Source organism: Scyliorhinus canicula, chromosome 19 (genome assembly GCF_902713615.1).
Source record: "Scyliorhinus canicula chromosome 19, sScyCan1.1, whole genome shotgun sequence".
NCBI classification, from domain to species: Eukaryota; Metazoa; Chordata; class Chondrichthyes; order Carcharhiniformes; family Scyliorhinidae; genus Scyliorhinus; species Scyliorhinus canicula.
In genome coordinates this window covers 41,778,063-41,803,887 of record NC_052164.1, presented here as the reverse complement: position 1 = coordinate 41,803,887, position 25,825 = coordinate 41,778,063, and the positions used below count along the sequence as shown (strand labels likewise).

Sequence of the window (25,825 nt, the reverse complement as noted above, 5' to 3'; positions counted from 1 at the left end):
TTATGTGGATTTAGCAGTGATGAAACTATAATGAGTCAGTATGATTAAGTTAGGGAAACCATATGCAGGAGTTTCACTAACTTAAGTGAAAATAATGATTCACACCAGCTTGTATGTGCCATTTATATTTTACTTCATGATGCTGCCATTCATTGTATGATAATATTTAAAAAGTAACAAGCAAAACTAGTGATAGGTTGCTTGTGCTTCTCCAACTGAACACTGACACTGATGCAATAGCATAATGAGGGAAAAGATCAGAGGCCAGGAATCTGAAATTAAGACATGCAGGCAGCTGACATATTATCTCCCATTTTATCTACCATCCACCTGCTTGATTTGATATTTTTCTTTCCAGATGTTGCCTGATCTGCTGCACTCTTGGATTTTTAACGGGATTGACACATAGGCTAATCTTCTCTTATAACAATGTCACATGCCAAGGCAAATATTTAGATTTGGAGACATTTTCAATTATTTTTATTGCTTTTAAAATTGCAACAGAAGTACCAGAGTCATAGCTTGCCAAACATTTGCCCGTCCAATCCTGGAGAATGCCAATTGTGTCCAGGATCCTTGCATGGCGAGAGATATAAGTGAGATCGCATTGATTCAAAGACGATTGCACAATTATGTAACAATCTGTACGAGGAATACGACACAGTAGCACAGTGGCTAGCACTGTTGTCTCATAACACCAGAGAGTCAGGCTCAATTCCGGCCTTGGGTGACTAGCTGTGTGGAGTTTGCACGTTCTCCCCATGTCTGTGTGGGTTTACTCTGGGTTCTCCGGTTTCCTCCCACAGTTCAACAATGCGCTGGTTAGGTGGATTGGCAAGCTAAATTTCCCCTTAATGTCCAAAGGTTAGGTGGGGTTATGGGGATGTGGGCCTAGTCAGGGTGCTCTTTTGTAGGGTCAGTGCAGACCCAATGCGCTGAATGGCCTCCTTCTGCACTGTAGGGATTCTATGAATACACCAGTGTCTCATCCTTGATCAACGATTTGGAAGGTGAATCACTGCGGCAAAAAAGAGAAAAAAATAGATTTACCGCGTTTCGTAAAATATGGAATGGACCGGTGGAAATCGACAGAAGCAAGTACCAGGTACCCTACAGCAATCATAAAACACGAAGTTGCCATCCATACAGCCTACAAAGACCATTTGTTTCCAAGATAGTGTATCAACAATCCTTTTCTCCAAGACCAATCCCACAGGGATTACTGCCAAGGGAAATAGTCACAGCACCAGCTCTTGAATCCTTAAGACTCATCTTTAAATTATTTCTATTTGTACGTTTCATTACCAGAACTAACATGTTGAGCCTGGATTAGCCAGCACTACCTATATAAATGCTGGTGGAACACAGAGATTGGTTTGCGATGTCGACTCAACAAAAAAGGAAGCAGGAACGTGTTAATTTTGTTGTTTACTTTGTGTATTTTCACTGATGGGGTCAAGGAGAGTAACCTTCACTTTTACTACCTGGGCTGAAATGTAAGGAAGTGAAGTTAAAGGGCTGAAAACTGGGATGGTTGTGCAAAGTGGGATAGTGGACCTGGTGAAGGGGAAAATTGTCCCTAAAAGTTGATAGCAACTCAAGAATTAACAGGAAAACTGGCCGATAGGAAGAATTGCTAATGACAATTTGGGATAATTGGAAGCTGTTAGCCCTCATTCATAAGTGACATGGTGTGGGACCTGTGCGACGATATGAGAATTGAATTGTCCTTGGAAATTTGCTGCTGATTACCCATTTAACAAGCTTAATTGGCACTGTGCTGTTTCGGGCAGGTTTGCTGTCACAACACATAAACTGCTTCCGAGTAAAGCAGCAGGAGGTGGGAACACGTCAGAGAACATGAATAAGGTATTTTCCTCTGATTTTTCTCACCTCCAAATCTACCTTCAAAGGTCTGGTCAAATTCCCTCACATAGAAATTCACAGCAGAGCAGGAAGTTATTTGACTCACCATTTCTGTGCCAGCCAACAAGAGGCAATCCAACCTAATCCTAAATTTTAGCTCGTGGTCAGTAACCTTGTAGAGCAGTTGAGGGTCAGTCACATTGACGTGGCTCTGAAGTTCAATATTGGCCATGTTTCCTTCATCAAAGGACATTGGGCATGGTGGCACAGAGGTTTGCACACAGGTGATTGTCTGTGTGGAGTTTGCACTTTCTCCCCATGTCTGCGTGGGTTTCCTCCGGGTGCTCTGGTTTCCTCCCACAGTCCAAAGATGTGCAGTTTAGGTGGATTGGCCATGCTAAATTCCCCCTTAGTGTCAAAAAGGTGGGCTTACTGGGTTACGGGGATAGGGTGGAACCGAGGGCGTAGGTCGGGTGCTCTTTCCAGGGACCGGTGCAGGATTGATGGGCCAAATGGCCTCCTTATGCACTGTAAATTCTATGATTCTATGACATCAATTAACCAATCCATTAAAAGAAACTATCCAACAGCTCCGTGGTTATTTTTCCTGATTTTCAAAACAATTGAATTCAGATAATCCAAGTGCCACAGTGGGTTATGAACACGCATTCTGCAGACTACTGATACAGTAGCATAACCAGTATATTAATATTTAGAGTGTAGAAAGTCTCTGGTCTGGGAAAAAAGATACGTATTTATATAATGCATTTCACTAATTCAGAACACCTTAAAACACTTCTACAGCCAATTAAATGTATTTTTTAGTCTATCTTGGGATGTGGGCATGACTGGCTAGGCCAGCATTTATTGCCCACCTCTAATTGCCCTTGAAGGGGGTGCTGAGCTGTCTACTTGATCCACTGCAACCTATAAGAGCATACAATATAGGAGCAAAATTAGGCCATTTGGCCCATCAAGCCTGCTTTTCAATTTGATCATGTGGTGTAGGTACGCCTACAGTGCTGTTGGGGGTGGGCAGTTCCAGGATTTGACCCAGTGGCTGTGTAGGAATGGCTGTAATAGATTCAAGTCAGGATGGTGAGTGGTGAGGGGAATTTGCGGGGGCTGGTATTCCCATGCACCTGCTGCCCTTGTCCTTCTAAGTGGGAAAGATTGTGGGTTTGGAAAGTTCTGTGGAAAGGTGTTTGAAGAACAGCCTGTTCTCATGTCAGAAACAGTTTGCACACATCAAGTTCCCACAAACAGCAACGTGGTAATGAACAATCGATGCTGCGTTGAAATGTTAATCTGGACTGTGCCATTAGCTCCTGAAACTTTCTGACTGAAAGACCGGGCGCGGAATACAAGCAAACTTTTATTCCCCCCAGCTTGGTGCAGGTGCCTTAACACATCTTCAGCGTCGTGATTCCCACACAGGAGCAGGTGTAGCGTGAGTCGGACACTAGGACCATGCGTGTGCTCCTGGGTTCCACTGCCAACATTGCTGAGGCTGGCAGCTCCCGGCAGGTGCCTGGCATCTCCCGGGCGATGGGTACAGCCGCACTGAGAACTCCCTCTGTACTGCCCAGACCGGAGCCCAGCCGGGAGAGAGAGAGTGTGTGTGTGTGTGTGTGTGGAGGCGGGGGGCGGGGGGGGGGGGGGGGGGGGGGGGGGGGGCAGGTTGCAAAATCTCCGGATCCCAGCTTTGCAATATAAGAGACAACCAAAGGAGTGTGCAACCTGGGGCGGCAGAGGGGAATGTGGAGGAAGGGGGAAGGGGGAGCAATTGAGAGACGAGAAATGCAAAGCCCCCCCCCCCCCCCCCAACATCACCAGAGGATGCTTACATTTACTCAATGCAGCCAGAGCAGTCCCTGACTAGTTTGAGGGAGGGGTGGTAAATATAATTAAAAAAAGAGCCGATCCTGCATATTGCCTGGTGGTGGAATTGGGGGGGGGGGGGGGGGTGTACAATAAATAGATGTTAAATTTCCTCCCCCCCCTCCCCCCCCCCCCCCCCCCACACACACACACATACACACCCACCCAGGGATCCGCAGAGTGTCTGCAGGCTCAATGCAACAGCAGCAAGGCACAGAAAGAGAGGGAGGGAGAGTCAGTGCTGAACAGGAAACCCCAATCTGTGTCCCTGCTGCTATTTGTGACTGCTGCTGCTGCTTCACTGCGAGCCTGACTTCCTCTCTCTCTCTCTCTGTCTGTCTCTGTCTGTCTGTCTGTAGCAGAGCCACACAACTGCCATTTCTCCTTCTGGTGGATACAAGGCGGACAAGTCCAGGAGCTGCCACCGTCTGATGCTGCTCTGGGACTCCTCATCCAGATGTGAAGGTTCAGCAATGGATTTTACTGGCTGGGAAATAATTCGGAATACACTGGGCTGGACTGGCAGGGCAAGAGAGTGGAGACTGCCGCTTTGCTCTTGAAGGATTTTCTTTTTTGGTCTGCACAGTGAGTCTTGCTGCTGCTGTCCTTTGTTCGGTGGGATTATTTCCCTCTCTCTCCCCCACTCTTCTCCCTCATTCTTTTTTTTTTAAAACACGGACTTTGTGTCACCCGCTTGTCAATCCTGGATAGTGTGAAGTTCAACGTGTTGAAACACTTTGCCGGCTCCAGGATGGGGAATGCAGCCGGGGGGATGGAAGTGTCCCCAGGGAAAGAGATCAGAAGCCAGCAGGCGACTGTTCCCAAGCAGCCCATGCCGGTAAACGAGGGGGAACTGGAGGAAAGATTCTCACACGTTCTGGTGAGTAAAAAAAACACACACACACTCACACCTATTAGAGTTGTCAACCCATTAGAGTAAAGATTAACCCCCCCCCCCCACCCTCTCTCTCCACCGATCCCCTCCAAACCAAACCTGGGAGAAATTTCATGGGGGTGGAGGGTTAAAATGGTCAATTTCTTTCATTTTATTTGAAAATTGTGTTTTCTTTGTTCTATTGGTATTGGGAATGGGATGTGTGTATTGTGTGTGGGGGTGGGAGGGGGTAACTAAATGGTCGGCAGGGTAGGATGGTTGAGGGCATGTCAGAAATCTCCAGGAATACATCCAACCCCATTTGGCAACCCTACAGAATACACACCTGGGGGTGTTAAAACCCTCAGAGACCATGGGGAAATACAAATCATACACTACGTGTATTTTAGGGGGAAGAGGGGAATAAGATGTGAACTCACTGTGTGATAAATACAGCCCCCCTATCCCTGTTTGATCTTATAGACCTCAATCAATGTCCACTCACATGCAATGTAAAGTGGAATGGTACTGCTCTGAAATGATTGGTGCATGTTGCCCAAAGCCCATGGCTGGATGGTACACCTGTTGACCTCTGTACAGATCTCAACTGTGTCAGAAGCAATGCCACACACCACCATCCCCTCCCCTTCCTCCCTCCCTCCACCCCAAAAGTTGATATTGATATTTAGTGTGCTGAAGTGACACTGTTTAGTATTTATACAGTCAATGCTTCTATCTGAGTGCTTGCAAGTGCTAATTGCTCATTTACAGTATCCACAAGAGGCCTGAAAATGTAAACAATGTACGGGGGGGGGGGGGGGGGGGGGGGGGGGGGGGGGGGGGGGGGGGGGGGGTGCCTTAAAACTGCTCTTGCTTTTGTAAATAGAAATCAGCATTTTAAGTGAATTAATGTTCCCAGTGCTGCGTGTGGAATCCAAATCTGCTACTGTTTAACTTGTACATGTGTTGCGAATCAAAACTTACCCCAAACTACCCGGCCCAGTTAAATACTGTGATACTGTTTAAGGCCAGGCAGACACAATGTAAGGAGCAGTCAGTTGTTACAAGGGTGGGAAAGATCAAAAGATAGAAACCGAGTTAAGCAGCTCCACAATCACTGTTCTGATGGACATTTCTTGGAAAAGTTGGCTCTTTACGAGATTGAGTGATATATTTACTTCCAGGCCGACACTCCTGTACGTGTAGAGATAATCCCGAATAATGTGTTCCATTGCTCTGTTTGACAAAAATCCATTTACAGTGATCATAACTGAAATGCATAACTGATAGATCCACTGCTCAACTGTCCCAGCTCTGCTTTAAGCTGTGGACACTGTAAGGGCGTTAGTTAGAATTCCACTGTGGTTAATAGACCAAAGCGGAAAAAGAATTGCTCTTGTGACTACGTGCTGACACACAGTCTACCCCTTTTTAATTCAAATGGTTTAATTCAAGTTACCAATTTTTAAAGCACAGACTGTTGATTAGCTGTCCTTAGTTACAATGCTTAATTCAAATTATGAGTGACAACTATTTTGTGGTGAAGGATTGATTGATTTATCAATTCAGACTGTATCACTGGTCCAAATTCAATTGGAGCAGTTGCTCACCATCTGAATCGTTTCACTCTTACGGTTAGAATGACAGCAAAGTCCAAGTGAATTAATTCTGCTCAAAACGCATTGAAGATTTTAATTCACAGCTTACTGACCACTGGATGTAAGAGGCTTGAAGGTGTCCATGTTTGGGCAGCTATTGTTGGGAAGCAAGATATTGATACTTTTGTCACAGGCAGTGACATTTTTGCGTTTATTTGTCACCTGTACACAATATCTGCAGGCAATTGTATTTTGTCTATAGTTAAAGCAATGTTCCTGTCAGGGAAGAAGTCATCACTAATGGTTGGTGATGTGACAAAATAGGGTGGTAAGATCAATGGCGGCAGGAGTTTTTTTGTTGTTTCATAATACAAATGTAGTAAAGGCACTTGTCACAAATTTTGACCCTGATGACTACTGTACTGTCAATACACAGAAACCTGGGTAAACTGCCAAATAACAAAGGCATACATTTCCTTTGCTTAATGTAAGTTTAAACCAGCAGCCCTGGTTCAATAAGTAATATTTACTCAGCATTATACACCATCCAAGAAGGAGGCCTTGCATTTATACAGTGCTTTTATCTCCCCAGGATGACCCAAAGTGCTTCACAGGCAATGACTTTTAAGGCTTGTTCACTTGTTTCCTTAAACAAATACAACTTGCATACAAGTTCCCACTCACAGCAGGTACTAATTCCTGAGAGAGTCCTGTACTCGAACGATGGTGCTTGGTCGCAGCATTGGAGTGATTGATTTTAAATTTTGTACTGGCACCACCATGCACTTACAGTATGATTTACGAAAAGGTGGAAGCGACTGATAGTCAATGTTTCGCTCTGGCACTGGAGGTCGTAAAAGTCTTTGACTTCAGCAATTGTAACTCTCTCATTCCAATAGAAACAGAGCGACCAAACTGGGCTAGAAAGTACTAGTTTGTTTCTATTTTAACTCTTTGTGTAGCCTGTGGCCCTACACTATCTAATGTCGCCTGACACAGGATGCTGACAGGCGGTGCTTTTACACATTAATCTGTTCTGATCTTAGATCAGCTGCTAGGAAATGTAGTCTTGACTTAATTTGTGCGTTATTGCCTTTACTTTAATACTCACTCCATACTGCCTCATCTCTCTAATGCTGTGGCTGACAGTGGGAATCCAGCCTGCATGCCATCTGTACATGTTAAAGTGTACTGGCACAGTCAAATAGTACCTGAGTGTTCATGAAACCATCATCTCTACGAGTAAATAGGGCAGTGTCACCACCTTAGGGAGTTTTTGCAACGACTGAAAGTAGCGACTTCCTCCTCTCTAAATGTTGCTGAACCAGAGGCGTTTCTGCACTGTAGGCAATGACTGCGGTGTCAACCTCTGCAGGTGCAATTCCCCCCCTTTTACTGATGTTTTAAACATTATTCAATGGGATCTGGCCTCCACTGGCTGTGCCAGCATTTGTTGCCCATCCCTAATTGTCCTTGAACTGAGTTGCTTGCTGGGCCGTTTCAGAATCAACCACATTGCTGTGGTCTGGGGGTCACATGTGGGCAGATTTCCTCCACCAGAAGACATTCCTGAACCACGGGGGCCTTTTCGGAAAGTCCATGGTCGCAGTTACTGAGACAAACTTTTTCATTCCAGAGTTTTATTAACTGAATTTAAATTCCACTAGCTGCCGGGGTGGGATTTGAACCCATGTCTCCAGAGCCTTTGGATTTTTAGCTCAGTGACGTTACTGCTTCCAGGTGAAGACGGGCCTTATGGACGCAAAGTGTGGACTCTGCTTCTCTCACGATGGATGCTGCCAGACCTGCTGCGTTTATCCAGCAATTCAGTTTTTGTTTTATCTCCCCATCTCATGTAGATTTAAACACTTTGTTGTGTTACAACGCAAATTGCAGACAAGATCTTGGAATCCTCTGACTGTTCACTGGCGAGATTCTCCGGTCCTGCCGCCAGCCCGCCCCTGCCAGTTGGTTCCCAGCGGCATAGGGTGGATTTAATGGAAATTCCCATTGACAGTCGCGGGAACAGAGAATCCCACCATCAGTGAATAGTGCACCGTCTCCCGTCACCAAGAAACATGCAGCTGGCAGGCCGGAGAATACCACCCGTTGTATCCTGATGGCATTGCCATTGCCCTACCTGTCTTTATAGATTATGGTTTAAAAAAGTGTCCTTTTTCCTGGGCTCTTTCAGGAGTGTTTTTAAGGTGTTTAAACGAGGGCCCATTTGATCACAACAGTGACTTCAAAATTATTTATTTGGTGGGGATCCTCAAGAGCTTTTAATATTTATTGGAGGGCCCTTGTGGTATCTTTGGGCATATTCAATGCACTCAAGTTAAAGTCTGCTGAATGGCACGGTTAGCTGGGTGTTTATCGGCAGCTGCAGCGCAGGGAAACATCCCGCTATCCAACGGCACTTTGCCGTTTTTTTGGCCTCGGGTAGATTCTCCCACCGAGTTTGCTGAAGCTCATGAGCAGTAAAAGCTCTTCGCAGATCGGGGAGCCATTTTATCTGGCATCCCCGATCTTTCCCTACATCCCCTATCAGGATACCCTCTCCTTTTGGTGGCCTCCTCACCCCTCCAAGGCCCCAGAGGAGCTTTTCACAGTAACTTCATTGAAGCCTACTTGTGATAATAAGCGATTATTATTATTATTATTAAACACCCCCCTCACTACATGGCAAGGCCCCCTGAGCCCAACCCTGGCAATCTTGCATGCTGGTAATGCCACCCAGGCACCTGCCTGTTTGGCACTGCAGGGGTGCCTGGCTGGCATTGCCAAGGGGCCCAGTTTACTAGTGGGAGTGCCACCCTGCCCTGTCCACAAACACCCGGGGATCTCCTGTGGCTTGGGAGAACTCCCTCCTCCCCAGGTGTCGTTATGCCTGGTCCAGGTTTGTGTAGACCAGTACTAAAGGGCATCCTGGCGCGGTCTGCCAGGCTCATTTAAATATTCAGGTCTGGATCTCGCCCCGCGAAAGCAAGATCCAGATCGCGTCTACCGCGCGGAAGAAGTCGGGGTGACTCGTGATCGGCCAGGGCGCCTGGCACTGAGCCTGATTTGGGGTTTGGTGTGCATTTCACCTGTTGGCACCTGGATCCAAGCTGGGCTCACGGGGTAGCTGAATCATGCTCTCTATTTTTACAGGGGTTACCTTGAAGTGTCTCTAATTTGAAAACAATTGTTTTGGTATATAATTACAACAGCAAATAACAACACCCCTCATTCTCCTGGAACACTGCTGCCAGATAAGGTTGGTATCCTGACTCTCTAGCTTCATACAGCGGGACTGTGTGGAGTTGGCACTGCTGTAGCCTCTGAATACTTCACTCTGGCTTGGCACGGCTCCAAGAAAGCAGCAACTAATTGTCACAGCTTTCATTTCACACTTGGTTTGGGCAAAAGGATTAAAACCTCAACTGAACTGAGAAAAGTCCTTGCAGAGGGCAATTAGTGGAGAGAGGATCATTTTGAGATACAACCAAAATATGATTAGCCTGGTCACTTATTCTCCTCTGTGTAGTTTGCTGTGTGCAAATGACCTGCCACAATGTACTGGTACAAAAAACAGTGACAGCTCTTTGTAAGGAATTCCTTGCTTGGAAGGCCCTTTGGGATGAAATCAGAAATGCGCAGCAACCAATGTCACAGTGGTTAGCTTTGCTGCCTCACAGCGCCACAGACCAGGGTTCAATTCTAGTCCTTGGGTGACTGTCTGTATGGAGTTTATACTTTCTCCCTGTGTTTGCGTGGAGTTCCTATGCATGCTCCTGTTTTCCTCCCACAATCCAAAGATGTGCGCTAAGATGGATTGGCCATGATAAATTGCCCCCTAGTGTCCAAAGATCTGCAGGTTAGGTGGGGATATGGGATTACACGTTTAAGGTGAGGCAGTGGGCCTACGTAGGGTGCTCTTTCAGAGGCTCACTGCAGACTGAATGGGACGAATGGCCCCATTCGGCATTGTAAGGGACTTGGGAGTTCTTGTTCACGGTTAATGTGCGGGTTCAGTCAGCAGTTAGGAAGGCAAATGCAATGTTAGCATTCATGTCGAGAGGGCTGGAATACATGAACAGGGATGTGCTTCTGAGCCTGTTATAATACTCTGGTCAGACCCTATTGGAGTATTTGTGAGCAGTGTTGGGGCCCCGTATCGAACGTAGATAAAACAGTTAAGCGCAGTACCAGGCCCTTCGGCCCTCGATGTTGCGCTGGTCTGTGAAACCACTCTAAAGCCCAATGAAGGATTTGTAAAGGATCCAGAGGAGGTTCACAAGAATGATCCCTGGAATGAAGAGCGTGTAGTATGAGGAACGTTGAGGACTCTGCTTTGTACTCATTGGAGTTTAGAAGAATGAGGGTGAATCTTATTGAAATTTACAGGATACTGCGAGCCTGAATAGAGTGGATGTGGAGAGGATGTTTCCACTTGTAGGAAAAACTAGAAACAGAGGACACAATCTCAGACTGTCCTTCAAATCAGAGATGAGGTGAAATTTCTTCAACCAGAGAGTAGTGAATCTGTGGAACTTTTGCTGTAGAAGGCTGTGGAGGCCAAATCACTGAGTGTCTTTAAGATAGAGATAGGTTTTGATTAATAAGGGGATCGGGTTATGGGGAGAAGGCAGGAAATGGGGATGAGAAAAATATCAGCCATGATTGAAAGGCGGAGCAAACTTGATGGGCCGAGAGGCCTAATTCTGCTCCTATATCTTATGGTCTTATGGTAAGAATTCTGTGGTTCTATAAATGCAGTTCTTTCTTTTAAAAAATAATTAGTAATGGGCCAAGAAACTACCAAACAGCTAGTTAAAAACCCAACTGGTTCACTACTGGCCTTTAGAGAAGCAAACCCGCTATCCTTACCAGGTCTGTTTTTATATTTGACTCCAGGTCCACAGTGCATGGTTTGACTCTTAACTGCCCTTTAAAATAGCCGAACACAGACAAATAGTAGCACTATGGGAGCTGCTTCGCTACATGGATTTCAGTGGTTCCTTTTCAAAGGCAATTTTCAATGGGAAATGAATGCTGGACTTACTCATGATGCCCACATCTTGTGCCGGTGTGAATGAATAAATGGTTTTTTTAATATTGGTACTGGAAGTGAGTCCAAGAAAATGGTCCAAACTAGGAACTGAAATAATAACAGAAACAGAGTTAAGGTGAAGTAACAAGCGGGAAAAACACTTGAAATACACAGCAGCTCCCATGGAAGGAGACAAGACAGGCTAAGTTGTTGGTTGGGATTTAACCTATTTTGTCCTTCCAATGTGGTTGGCCTGCTGTAATATTTCCTAGCATAATCTGCTTTTTTGGATCCCAGAGTGACTTCTATGACTAATTTAGGGATTGGGGTGATTCTGTGCAAAAGTTTCCCTTAAAATAGAGTATGCAAGACTTTCTTTGAGAGATTTAATGAGCAGGGGTTAGATAACCTTTAGTGCCTACATTGGTAAATGCACAAGGAAGGTACAAGCTGAAGAGGTTACTTGGCCGTTTGTTTGGTCCATGTTATGTTCTATAACTACCCTTGAGCTCAGAAATCCAATTGCTGAAAGCACACTTTTAAAAAATGTGATATTTGTTTTCTGTGCCAATTAATTGTACCAAGCTCCCTTAATGCGATTTTGCAGAAGAATTAAAGTCATCAAACATTATTGAGAAATCATCGGTCAGCCTTGAGCAACCGTTAATGAAATGAAAAAATGAAAATCGCTTATTGTCACGAGTAGGCTTCAATGAAGTTTCTGTGAAAAGCCCCTAGTCGCCACATTCCGGCGCCTGTCCGGGGAGGCTGGTACGGGAATTGAACCGTGCTGCTGGCCTGCCTTGGTCTGCTTTCAAAGCCAGTGATTAGCCCAGTGAGCTAAACCAGCGTTAACACTGCCCGTTAGAACTAGATTTGAAAATATATGCGCAGACAGATAATTCATCCTCAGCTTATGCTTCTCTAACTGTTTTATCTGTTTAAAAATGTTGGTGTGTAGATCAGATCAGATAGATAACAGAAGATTGGTAAATTTTGAACGTGTGACATTGAGCTGTAATTGAAGTGCAGATTGTCCTGCAGAGTTCGGCAGCTTGGAACTACATAGGACTAATAATAAATGCGTCAATTTGTGCTGAAGTGGTCCTGTGGAGTTTAACGTATTGCAGCCAGTCACCTCTCGGGAACACACCATGGGGCTGTGACAGTGCACAGTGTGTGTGGTTGTCAGTTGCACAAGGTACGTTCCTTTGCCTGAGACGCCAATAATCTGTGCACCCTGCAGACACCAGGGAGTCTTGGGGTTCTGTTGCATGGATGAGAGACTGCTGGGAAGCTTGCTCATTGCTTAGACTGTTGTTCTAGCACATCATGTGCTGGTACCAGCCACCAAAATGTGTGTCATACCTGCGACCTTTGCACGTTGGGAGAGCTTTTGAGGACAGTGAAACTCTTAACGACGCACAAAAAAAACAAGCTGAAATGTGCAGTTACAGGTTGCAAGTAATAATGCAATTAATAGATCTTGTGGACGTGAGTGTAGTACAAGAACAGATTCACACCGTGGTTTTTTACTCCCTCTTTACGCTCATCATTTCTTAGTATTCAGATCTTAATTTGTAAATAAGTTAAACAGCACCCTTTGCTTGAAGAGCGTGTTATATTTCTATTCATGGGCGATCCTCAGTATTTCACAGTGAATCTCTCTCATTTGGTGAAAGACCAATCACATGACTTTTTTTTCCAGCTTGGCTCAGTTGCCAACCAGCATCAGACTCCAGGACATCCTACAGAGTTGTTGCAGCACAGAGTAATGAGATGCAGGCTCCACACCACGAGCTCCTGATTTGAACCAAACCATTGTGCTGGCCTGGGTTGGCATCCAGGAACAGGGAAACACCTCCCATCAAGCTGTAGGCTGTTGGGAACAGCACTAAACAATAGCTTTCTCAGCATTAAGCACAGAAACAGGTCTTGGTTGGTGGCTCAGGCTTACAAAGGCAGCAAGTTTGCAGGGAGCCCGAAGTGAAAGGGCAGGGAACCCATGGAAAGTTATAGAAGTAATGCTGGGTGAGTGTCTTGGATTCCACACCATTGTTCATAGCAGGATTCTACCTTATTGACATGATATAAGAATTTACAGTAACTTCTGCAATGGATGTAAGGATTCAAATACTCCGTGTTATATTTGTGTCAGCAGGTTCGTGGACTCAAGTCTCACCTGTTAAAGTTGAGTATATATTTGGACTGGGCACTCCAATGCAGTACTGAGGAGTGCTTGGTATTCCAAAGAGGAGCCGAGTATATGACCAAAATGTTTCCTTCCAGCAAGATCTAAAGCCCGATTATCTGGTCACTATCATGTTTCTGTTTGTGGGACCATTGCAATGACCAAGATTAATTGTTCAGAGTCACTTGAGATGAATTGAGGTCAAGAAAAGCACTATATGAAGACTAATCTTTTTTCCTTTTTAATGCCTCATGGATCCATGTTATCCATGTGCTGTCATACCATAGAACCCTTACAGTGCAGAACCCTTACAGTGCAGCAGGATGCTATTTGGCCCATCGAGTCTGTAGTGACCCTCTCAACAGCACCCTACCCATTCCAACCTCCCCGTCCTGTCCCTGTACCCCAGTTAACCTGTACATCTTTGGACACTAGGGGCAATTTAGCATGGCCAAGGCACATAACCCGCATAGCTTTGGACTGTGGGAGGAAACCAGAGCACCCAGAGAAAACCCGCCCAGACATGTGGAGAACGTGTAAACTCCACACAGACAGTCACCCAAGGTTGGAAAATTTGGAGCTGTGAGACATCTAAATGCTGGCCGTTATATTGACAATTGTTAAATATGATATTCAATTAGCGGGAATGCGTGTTTAGGTGCGGTGGAGTGGCTGAATATTATAATACACAGAATAATACTGCCATGACTGAGCTAGGTAGAGTAAGGGAGTTTATTCTGAAGACCAAAGTTAATGTCAGGACAAAGAAGGCTTGCATACTGGAGAAACTATTCGAATCAACTACTAGTGAGTGAAAGATGTAATTTTAACAGAAAGTTACTACAGTAAGTGCAAAAAAAATGATTTTTTTAGCAGGAGATGCTTCATCATTCTGTGATTTCCAAGTGGAGCATCTAAATTTGAATGTCAAACTCAACTGCAGTCCACACCTGCTGCCCTCTTCTTTTGGTTTTTAGTTTATGTCCCCAGGACTTAGTTATTCTTGTCAACCTTTCTGGTACATATGGTGAGTGTGGAGTAGGGGCAGGCTTTCAACAGGGATGTGAGGAAGTTTTCCTGTTACTGAAAGACATCTCAAGTTGCAGTAGCCATTTGGGTGAATGGGGACAAATGATTTCAGTCACGGGAATCTCCCAGAGCTTGCCCGATACCTTTGTAGATCAGAGCGTAATTTTGATTTGTTGCCTTTTCCCTAAATTTGTCTTTTGTTTCCGTTTTCCCTGGAGAATGTGTGATTGTGAGGTTGGGTTGCAGGTTGTTCGAATGTTTAGGTTGCAGCAAGTCCGCACGAGATGGGATTGATGGGCCATTGGTCTTTTTCTGACCCTGTTGTGCTTCAGCCAATCACAAAGAAGAATACAGTTCAATTCATCATGCCCTCGTGATTGAGAAGAGAAAGAGGAGGGAGCAGATGCGGTGGGAGAGGGAGCTGATTAGTTCCAGTGGGTAGCTGAAGTAGTAAAAATGTTTAAAAGCGAGATGGTTAAAATCGGATATCAATGCCAATGCATATTGTGATGACTGGGAGATGTTAGGGAATTATATCGAAGATGTGGTGGGTAATTTAGGGGTTATAGCCTGAGTTTAAACCTGCTGGCACTGAGTCAGAGGTATTTGCCCGCACTTGCTTGAGTTACATAGATCATGGAATTTACAGTGAAGACGGAAGTCATTCAGCCCATCATTTCTGCACCGGCCCTTAGAAAGAGCACCCTACTTAAGCCCTTGCCTCCACTCTGTCCCCGTAACCCAATAACCCCACCTAACCTTTTGTACACTAAGGGGAAATTTAGCGTGGCCAATCCACCTAACCTGCACATCTTTGGAGTAAGGGAGGAAACTGGAGCTCCTGAAGGAAACCCATGCAGACATGGGGAGAAAGTGCAAACTCCACACAGTCACCCAAGGCTGGAATTGAACCTGGGTCCCTGGTGCTGTGAGGCAGCAGTGCTAACCACCGTGCTACCATGCCACTCATGTTGTCCCATTCAGGCTTAAACTCATTAATTGAAATAAACAGGATGCCCCTGTTCAGCCAGGATGATTCACTCAAGATCCATTGTCCTCTGGGGCACTCTGGTCTGACCAGCCATGAACCTATTACGGAGTCTGATGGCCTCTTGTGTCTGTAAATAGGAGGTTAGTTGCATATTTATAGAATGGCCCTGTTCTTTTGTGTAAATGGGAGAGGGCAATCAAAAGTCCAGATAGTAATGTTGAGTTCAAGTCTGGACAGAACCATCTTTGAGGTGCTGGGCAGAGCTCAGGAAGATAAAAGAATCCTGTTCAAACAGGCGGAGGCAGAAGGATTTGGAGAATGATTGCGCGACGCTACGAAAAACTGCCACAGAGACAGGCTTTCGGACAAGATCTGAAAGGACTTACTACCACTAATGCAAGTATCATATTTGCCTGCCTGTGTCAGTGGAGTTGAGAGCTATAAGTTCATTTGATGCGCAGTCAGGGTCAAGAGATACACGTAAGCTGTTCTTGTTAGGTTCAAAGTTTAAATATTGCTTTTCTTTTGTTATAATAACATTTTGTTTGCAAAAATAATCAAGCCCTATTTCTCATGCAGTCACTCCTGGAGTGAATCGGTCTTTCTCCACAGTCTTAAAAATACCAAACAAAGTTGCAGTTCTGGTCCAGTACCTTAGCCACTGTTGGGGTCTAGTCTGGCATGCGCAAAAATATATTGTAAATAGAGAAATGGTCTCCCTCGGGTCTAGTACAGGAAGGCTCTAACCTGTTCCACAGTAGACCACACCCATGTAGAAAACCCACATTTGTGGTTACATTTGCTTAGATAAGGAAGTTTAATATGCAATTTTTAACAATGGGAAGCATAAAATATTGACACATTAGTTAATTCACCAGTTATTATTTGGATGTAACCATTGAAAGATCAGTGTTATAAAGGCTTGCTTGCAGGAACTGAATAATGCCTGCTTTGGAGAACACTGGGACAATTCAGACTGCTAGCTGATGAAGTAATTTGTACTCGAACATTAGGTAATTTCAGTCAGATATTCTATAGAAGTCAAAAAAACAAGATGTTACCAAGATGAAGAAGGCCCTATACAGGACAGATGACCTTGTCATATTGATACAGCGGATTCAAGATTCTTCAGTTCTTCACTTGTGCAGCTTATTTTTCATGATGCTGAAACACTGTCCTAAATAGATTAAGTGTTGTACGTACAATATCAAGCAGTATCACATTTTGTTTTGGACAACCACTAGCAGACGCCAAGCAAAATCAGATCAGGCATTTTCTACCCTAACTAAGTAGCTCAGAACAGCATCCCAGGCAGAGAGCCATAGAATCATAGAACCATAGAACTCCTACAGAGCAGAAGGAGGACATTTGGCCCATCGAGACTGTACTGACCATCTGAAAGAGCACCCTACCTAGGCCCAATGCCCATCCTATCCCTGTAAACCCATAAACACACCTAATCTGTACATCCCTGGACACTAGGGCACCTAGCCTGCACTTCTTTGGACTGTGGGAGGAAACAAGAGCACCCGGAGGAAATCCACGCAGACACGGGGAGATAGTGCAAACTCCACACAGTCACCTAAGTCTGGAATTGAACCTGGGTCCCTAGCGCTGTGAAGCAGCAGTGCTAACCACTGTAACACCATGCTGCCCCAGATCAAATGGAACAAAGTAACAAATGGAACAAAGGAAAATTGCAGATTGGAATTGGATATGAGCAACATACATCCAGTGCAAGGATTCAATGTTGTGTTGATAAACGGATCAATGTTTGCCTAGAAATGGGATTGAACGTGAGGGAGATAAGGATGGGTCGAAATCATTAATATGATCCCAGGCTGATTCCTGGGATGGTGGGCTGTCACATGAGGAGAAAAACAGTCGGTTAGGATTATATTCATTGGAGTTTGGAAGAGTGAGAGGGGATCTCATAGATATGTATAAAATTCTAACACGATTAAACAAGGTAGATTCAGGAAGAATTTCCCCAATGGTGGGGGAGTGTAGAACTATGGGTCATAGTTTGAGGTTAAGGGATAAACCTTTCGGACTGAGGTGAGGAGAAATTCTTCTCCAGGGAGTGATGAATCTGTGGAATTCACTACCACAGAAAATAGTTGAGGCCAAAATGTGGTGTAATTTCAGAAGGAATTAGATATAGCTCTTGGGCTAAAGGGATCAAGAGATATGGGAGAACATAAGAACTAGGAGCAGGAGTAGGCCATCTGGTCCCTCGAGCCTGCTCCGCCATTCAATGAGATCATGGCTGATCTTTTGTGGACTCAGCTCCACTTTCCGGCCCGAACACCATAACCCTTAATCCCTTTATTCTTCAAAAAATTATTTATCTTTATCTCAAAAACATTTAATGAAGGAGCCTCAACTGCTTCACTGGGCAAGGAATTCCATAGATTCACAACCCTTTGGGTGAAGAGATTCCTCCTAAGCTCAGTCCTAAATTTACTTCCCCTTATTCTGAGGCTATGCCCCCTAGTTCTGCTTTCACCCACCAGTGGAAACAACCTGCCCGCATCTATCCTATCTATTCCCTTCATAATTTTAAATGTTTCTATAAGATCCCCCCGCATCCTTCTAAATTCCAACAAGTACAGACCCAGTCTACTCAACCTCTCCTTGTAATCCAACCCCTTGAACTCTGAGATTAACCTAGTCAATCTCCTCTGCACACCCTCCAATGCCAGTACGTCCTTTATCAGGTAAGGAGACCAAAATTGAACACAATACTCCAGGTGTGGCCTCACTAACACCTTATACAATTGCAGCATAACCTCCCTAGTCTTAAACTCTATCCCTCTAGCAATGAAGGACAAAACTCCATTTGCCTTCTTAATCACCTGTTGCACCTGTAAACCAACTTTTAGTGACTCATGCACTAGCACACCCAGGTCTCTCTGCACAGCAGTATGTTTTAATATTTTATCATTTAAATAATAATCCCTTTTTCTATTATTCCTACCAAAATGAATAACCTCACATTTGTCAACATTGTATTCCATCTGCCAGACCCTAGCCCATTCACTTAACCTATCCAAATCCCACTGCAGACTTCCGGTATCCTCTGCACTTTTCGCTTTACCACTCACCTTAGTGTCGTCTGCAAACTTGGACACATTGCTCTTGGTCCCCAACTCCAAATCATCTATGTAAATTGTGAACAATTGTGGGTCCAACACTTATCCCTGAGGGACACCCACTAGCTACTGATTGCCAACTAGAGAAACACCCATTAATCCCCACTCTTTGTTTTCTATTAATTAACCAATCCTCTATCCATGCTGCTACTTTACTCTTAATGCCATGCATCTTTGCCTTATGCAGGAACCTTTGTGTGGCACCTTGTCAAAAGCTTTCTGGAAATCAAGATATACTACATCCATTGGCTCCCGGTTATCTACCGTGCTGGTAATGTCCTCAGAAAATTCCACAAAATTAGTTAGGCACGACCTGCCCTTTATGAACCCATGCTGCGTCTGCCCAATGGGACAATTTCCATCCAGATGCCTCGCTATTTCTTCCTTGATGATAGATTCCAGCATCTTCTCGAACTACCGAAGTTAAGCTAACTGGCCTATAATTACCCGCTTTCTGCCTACCTCCTTTTTTAAACAGTGGTGTCACGTTTGCTAATTTCCAATCCGCCGGTTGGGATCAGGGTATTGAACTTGATGATCAGCCATGATCATAATGAATGGTGGAGCAGGCTCGAAGGGCTGAATGGCCTCCTCCTGCTTCTGTTTTCTATGTATGTTTCTATGTATTAAATACTTAATGGAACATGATCTTTTCATATGACTGGCGAGATTGAAATGTCAACGGTCATGATTAAACAGTAGAGATTGATAGATGTTGGAGACTTTTATTTGACTGTCTTTCCCTGAGGAGATTCATTAGCAATGTAAAATCCACAACACGATGGATTGCAGGAAGGTCTGTGTCTGGACGAGCTTGATGGGTTGTAGATTTTCTGCTTTCCCTGTTTGCCGATGATCGCATTAGAGCGGAACAAATTTTCTATCCTTCACGCAATGCATATTGTGGTCTTTGAATGAAGTTACATATCCAGTGTCAACTGGTGCCACAATATGGATATTCCATAGACAGATAGGCTGAGGATAGTTAAGCTTAGTTTGCTTGGAACCCACTTAACCAACAGTGAGTGAAGACATCCACCTCAATAATAAAAACGGGATTGAGCTCGGGCTGCTGAAATGAAAGGATTATTTACCTTCCTGTCTGCTGCCTCAGAACATTAAGGTTACTATTGTTTGGATAGATTGTTGAAGAGAGTGATTATTTGCTGTAAATAGATAACTCGGTGTCAACGAATAAAGGGAGAGATGGAAAATAAGAAATATTTTAAAACTCCTCGTTACTTAAAGAAAAAATGTCCATTTGTAATGTGCCTCTCATGGTCATGCTATATCCTGAATCATTTTGCAGGTAATTAAGTACTTTTGAAATATAGCCACCATTGCAATGTAGGAACACAGCGTCCAATTTGCACAAAGCAAGTTTCCCTAAACAGCAAGGTGAGAATCGACAGATAAACTTGTTTTTAAGTGATGTTGGTTGAGAGATAAATAGTGGCCAGGACACTTGGGAGAACTCCCCTGAACTTCTTTCAAATAATGCTTGTAGATCTTTTCCATTCACCTGAGAGGGCAGATCGCACCTTTGTTTCATATCCAACCTGAAAGATGGCATCTGTGACAGTGCAACACTACCTCTGTATATCCCGCTGGAGTGGGGCCTGAACCCACAGCCATCTGACTCAGGGAAAAGCGCTCTTCACTGAGCCACGCTTGATATTTAAAAGGGTGCTGTCACTGAAAGGAAATGTGGCACCTGGGCAGCACAGTAGCACAAGTGGATTGCACTGAGGCTTCACAGGGTCACTGTCTGTACGGAGTCTGCACGTTCTCCCCGTGTCTGCGTGGGTTTTCTCCGGGTGCTCTGCTTTCTTCCCACAGTCGAAAGATGTGCAGGTTAAGTGGATTGGCCATGGTAAATTGCCCTTAGTGACCAAAAAGGTTAGGCGGAGTTAAGGGGATAGGGTGGAAGAGAGGGCTTAAGTGGGTCAGTGCAGACTTGATGGGCCGAATGGCCTCCTTCTGCACTGTATGTTCTATGTGTTCTGCTCTTCATGTCTTGCAACTTTACCAGGTTTGCAGAGAGCAGTGTGTTGTGTTCCCTACTGTGATTTTATTGCTATATCTGTTGCTGTAGAGTAATTTGCTGGTCTTTATATCCGAAACTTGGAGGAGGTCGGTTCTGATACTCTCAGGGAATAAACTGACCGTCAAACTTTCCTTTGGCGATCCAATTGAAGTTTGATATTCTCATGGGAATGACAAAGTTGCTGGAGGCTCTGTGCACTGTGAGGCAGAGAGACAGCTCTGTCTGCTATGAGGTAAAGAGTTTAGGTATCAACGGCTCAAGCTAGAAATTCAGATAACCACGGTTGACATCTCTGTGCTGTATTGAGGAATCCAACATTGTAGGACAAGCAATTTCAGATGAGACACTAAACTGGCTGTTTGTTTAGGTGGATGTGAAAGATGGATGTCCTGGCCTACATATATCCCTCAAATAGCACCAACAAAATAGATTATCTTTTATTTGACAGGCCATGGACCTGAAACGTTAACTCTCTTCCTCTCTCCAAATATGCTCCTGGTCCTGCTGAGTATTTGCAACATTTTCTGTTTTCATTTAACTCACTTACTACTTGTGGCATTTTGCTGTTCCCCTTGCCGGTAGCATTTACCTGCATAACAATAATTACTAAAGTTTGGTAATTAATTTGGAAGAACACAGAGCAAATGTTATTATGATCTCAAGGGATAAGTTGACGCGTTCTTGGAGAGGAAAGGGATTAAATGATATGATAATAACATAAGAAAATATGAATTAGGAGCATGAGTAGTCCTTTTGGTCTCTTGAATCCACTCCATTTCATAAAATCATGGCTGATCTGATGGTGTGGCCTCAACTTCACTTTCTTACTTGTCCCCATAACCCTTGACTTCCTTGTAGTTCAAAAATCGGTCTCACTCAGCCTTGACTATATTCAATGACCCAGTCTCCATTGCTCTCTGGGGAAGAGAATTCCAATTACTAAAGACCATCTGAGAGAAAAAATTTCTTCTCATCGGCATCTTAAATGGGTGACCCCTTATCTTGAAACTTTTCCCTCTCATTATAGATTCCTCCATGAAAGATCGTCTCGGCATCAACCCTATCAAGCCCCTCTCGGAGACTTTCAGTAAGATCGCCTCTGAAACTTCCAATGACGCTCAATCCAATCGTCTCAACTTTTCATCTTAAGACAAATCCTTCATCCTAGGAGTTAACCCAGTGAACCTTCCCTGAACTGTTCCCAATGCAAATATGTCTCCCCTTAGGTAATGTGACCAAAACTATACACAGATGTGCAGCCGGAGTCTCCTTACCGCTGGCAGTGCACCCACGCCTGCGGGTTTCCTGGCAGCGTGGGGTGGCCACAATGGGAAATCCCATTGGCAGGAATGGAGAATCTTGCCACCGTGAGGGTACGCCACCAAGGAACATGTGGCTGGCAAACCAGAGAATCCAGCCTATAGTCTCACACCTAGTATCCTGTACAGTTGTAGAAAGACTCTCCCAACTTTTATACTCCATCTCCCTTTCAATAAGGACCAGCATTCGGTCTACCTTCGAGTTGCTCTACCCACACACTGACATTTTGTGAGTCATGCATTAAGACACCCAGATCCCTCTGTAGAGCAGCATTTTGCAGTCTCTCTCCATTTAAAACAATATTCTGCTCCTCTATTCTTCCTGCCACCTTGGACGACCTTACAACTTCCCACAAAACTCTCCATGTGAAAGGTGGGGGTGAGGATCTATCAAATGGAACATGTGCATGAGGACTGATGGGTTTTCATTAAGCTACTTGCAGTTGTCACTGTTCACCCGAACCAGCAGGAACCTCTTAAGGCCCTGTCAGCAGACTCTGGGTCAGAGTTTTGTTGTACTGGTTTCGTAATTCATTGGTATTTATATTAAGTATATGATATTTAAGTATACAAGGTATAGGGGCACGTCTTTTTTTAATTATACTGCTCCTGTAGAAACATACACAAATGGGATGTGACAATGACAATGCTTTCCACTAAAATGATAATTGACTCTTGATGGCTATTTATGATTGACCTGCAGCAAACAAATAATCATTTAAACAGCAGTCCTTGGATTTGATATTTATGCTTTTGGATTGAATTGAATTGTCCAAATATGTCTAAAGTGTGAACTAGATGCATACTTTCTTATTTATGTTTCATATAAAACCAAAATCCAATTATCCCCAATTCTGGTCATTCAACTTGGTGACAGTCAGCTATGGCCAAAGTCATAGTGCTAAAGGAATCGCAAGCTCAATCTGATTTCTCTGCTTTCATCCTAGTTTTCATACAGTACACCGATGATAGAGGTTTATTTTGTCTATTATTTATTAATTCAAGGGATGTAGGTGCAATTATTGCACTTGAGAAGATGGTGGTGAGCTGCCTTCTTGAACCGCTGCAGTCCATATGGTGGAGGTACACTCACAGTTTGAGGAGTTTGAGGATTTTAACCTAGTGACAGTGAAGTAACGGCAGTGTAGTTCTGAGTCAGGATGGTGTGTGGCTTGGAGGGGATCTTTCAGCTGGTGATGTCCCTGTGCATCTGTTGTCCTTCTAGATATTAGATGTTGTGGGTTTGGAAGGTGCTGTTGAAGGAGCCTCAGCGAGTTCTTGCAGTGCATCTTATAGATGGTACTTACGGCTGCCATAGAAGCCTCACAGTGCAGAAGGAGGCCATTCATCTCATTGAGTCTGCACCGACCCTCCGAAAGAGATCTTTACCCAGGTCCACTCCACCACCCATCCCATCCTATTCCTGTAACCTAACCTGCACATCCGTGGACAGTATGGGGCAATTTAGCATGGCCAATCTGCCTGACATGCACACCTTTGGATACTAAGGCAAATTGATCATGGCTAATCCCCCTAACCTGCACGTCTTTGACCATGGGACGAAACCGGAGCACCCGGAAGGAACCCACACGCACACATGTGGAGAACATGCAAATTCCCAAGGCTGGAATTGAATCCGGGTACCTGGCGCTGTGAGGCAGTCGTGCTAACCACTGGTTATAGTGCCTCAACTCTGATCATTTTAGTTGCTCACATCATCTAAAATTGCTTTTGTGATCTACATGCAATATTCCTGCCTGTATTCCTCTGTTGTAACCATCAGAAAATATCCATTGTGCAAGCCTCTTGTCACAATCAGGTTATTGTATTGATCACATCAAGATTACTTTTCAAGATTACATTTGAAAGTCTTGTATCTAGTCCAAATCATTCATGCTCATCATATGTCACACACTAGCCCATTGAAAGTTACACTTTGTCACAGGTATAAATTAATGTGCGGTCTGAAATCCACAGTTGCCTTGAGAGCATTCACCATAGTTTACTTCTCGTTACAGTAATTAGAGTAATTGTTCAGATCATTGTTATTCAAGGAGCAGGTGTTACATATTGAGAGACGCTGGAAAGATAACAAAGACATGGCCAGTTCATGTGTGGTAATGATGATGTTGCGCACTGTACAAACTCATAACGCATGAATTCTTACAGAATTCTTGCAGGGCTTGACAGGGTGGAAGCAGAAAGGATGTTTCCCCTGGCTGGGGCGGGTGGGGAGGCCTGGAGTCTCAGCGTACACAGTCTCAGAATAAGGGGAATGTCACTTAGGACTGAGATGAGGACTTCTCTGCCTCAGAAGTCTCTGGAAGGTCAATCACTGAGACTGTTCAAGATGGAGATTGATAACATTTCTACATATTTACAACATCAAAGGATATGGGGATAGTGCAGGGAAATGGTGTTGAAATAAAAGATCAGCCATGATACCATGGAGTGGCAGAACAGGTTTGAAGGGCTGAATGGCCTGTTCATGCTCCTATTTCTTATGTTCTTATGAATACATTACACGACATAGACTGTGGGGAGATGCTGGTGTAGTGGTATTGTCACTGGGCTAGTAATCCAGGGTAATGCTCTGGGGACCCAGGTTTGAATCCCAACCTGGCAGATGGTGAAAGTTGATATCAATATAAAAAATATCTGGAATGAAACCATTGTTGTAAAATCAATGCCCTTTAGACAAATGTACTTATTAGTATATTAGTGCAGCATCGTTTTGTGAAGGGCCTCACTAATTTGATTGGGTTTTTGAGGAAAAAAAAAGATGATAGATGAGGGAAAGGCAGTAGATGTTGTGGGCAGGATTCTCTCAGCCCGGGGCCGGGCCGGAGAATCCCCACGACCAGGCCACGCCGCCCCAACGCCAGCACGCGATTCCGCGCCAGCCTGTTTGGTGTGGCGCCAGTTCCTGGCCGCTCTGATGGGTCTGCAGTCCACACCTGCTCGCAGCCAGCTGGAACTCTGCGTGCAAGGGTTGGGTGGCAGCCTGTGGAGGGGAAGGGGGGCTCTGACCCCGGGGGGGGGGGGGGGGGGCTTCCAATGCGGCCTGGCCTGCGATCGAGGCCCACCGATTGGCAGGCCGGCCTCTCTATCCCCCGGCCTCTTTTCCTACGTGCCGGCCCCTGTACTCCTGCGCTGTGTTGCATCAGGGCCGGCGCTTTGAGGGAGGCCACCGTGCATGTGCACGTTGGCGTCGGCACCACTGCGCATGCGCCGATCCCGTGGTGCCCAGTTTGCGCTACTCCAGCGCTGTGCTGGCCCCCTATCGGGGCCAGAATTACTCCTGGCAGCGGCCCGTTCACGCCATCGTAAAGTTTAGAACTGATGTGCGAGGCAAGTTTTTTATACAGAGGTGGTAAATATATGGAAAGCGCTGCCTGGAGAGGTGGTGGGAGCAGGTATGATAGCGGCATTTAAGGGACATCAAGACAAGTATATGAATAGGTTGGTAGTGGAAGGATACAGACTCCTTAAGTGCATACTGTTCTAGTTTAGGTAGGTATCATGATTGGTGCAGGCTTGGAGAGCCGAAGGGCCTGTTCCTGTGCTGTATTGTTCTTTGTTCTTTGATATCGACACGCTGCCCTTACTCAGTCTGGTCTACATGTGACTCCAGACCCACAGCAATATGCTTGACTCTCATATATGCCCTCTATAAATGGCCTAGTGAACCACTCAGTTCAATGGCCATTAGGTTCAATGGCCACTGGACCATAAATGCTGGTCCAGCCAGTGATGCCCGCATCCCTGAATGAAAAAGAAACTGACTGTCAGAGACCAGAAAATTACTAATTAAAACTACAGTGAATGACCCTGTAACA

The 25,825-nt window shown here is 44.8% G+C and overlaps 1 protein-coding gene across 7 annotated transcripts in view; it reads left to right on the top strand.

Moving 5' to 3' along the window:
• The first annotated feature begins 3,417 nt into the window (after window positions 1-3,417).
• Window positions 3,418-25,825, top strand: part of fmnl1a (formin-like 1a) — a 354,814-nt gene continuing 332,406 nt past the window's right edge. For 5 of the 7 annotated variants that reach the window (XR_005458128.1, XM_038778448.1, XM_038778447.1 and 2 more), the window contains exon 1: window positions 3,905-4,627. Coding sequence is in view for 6 of the 7 variants with exons in the window: in XM_038778448.1 (XP_038634376.1) it covers window positions 4,499-4,627 (129 nt within the window). In the remaining variant the exon portion in view is untranslated. Of the gene's footprint in view, window positions 3,482-3,904; window positions 4,628-25,825 lie in introns of those variants that run through there. The other 2 variants (XM_038778444.1, XM_038778449.1) reach the window with 2 other exon arrangements.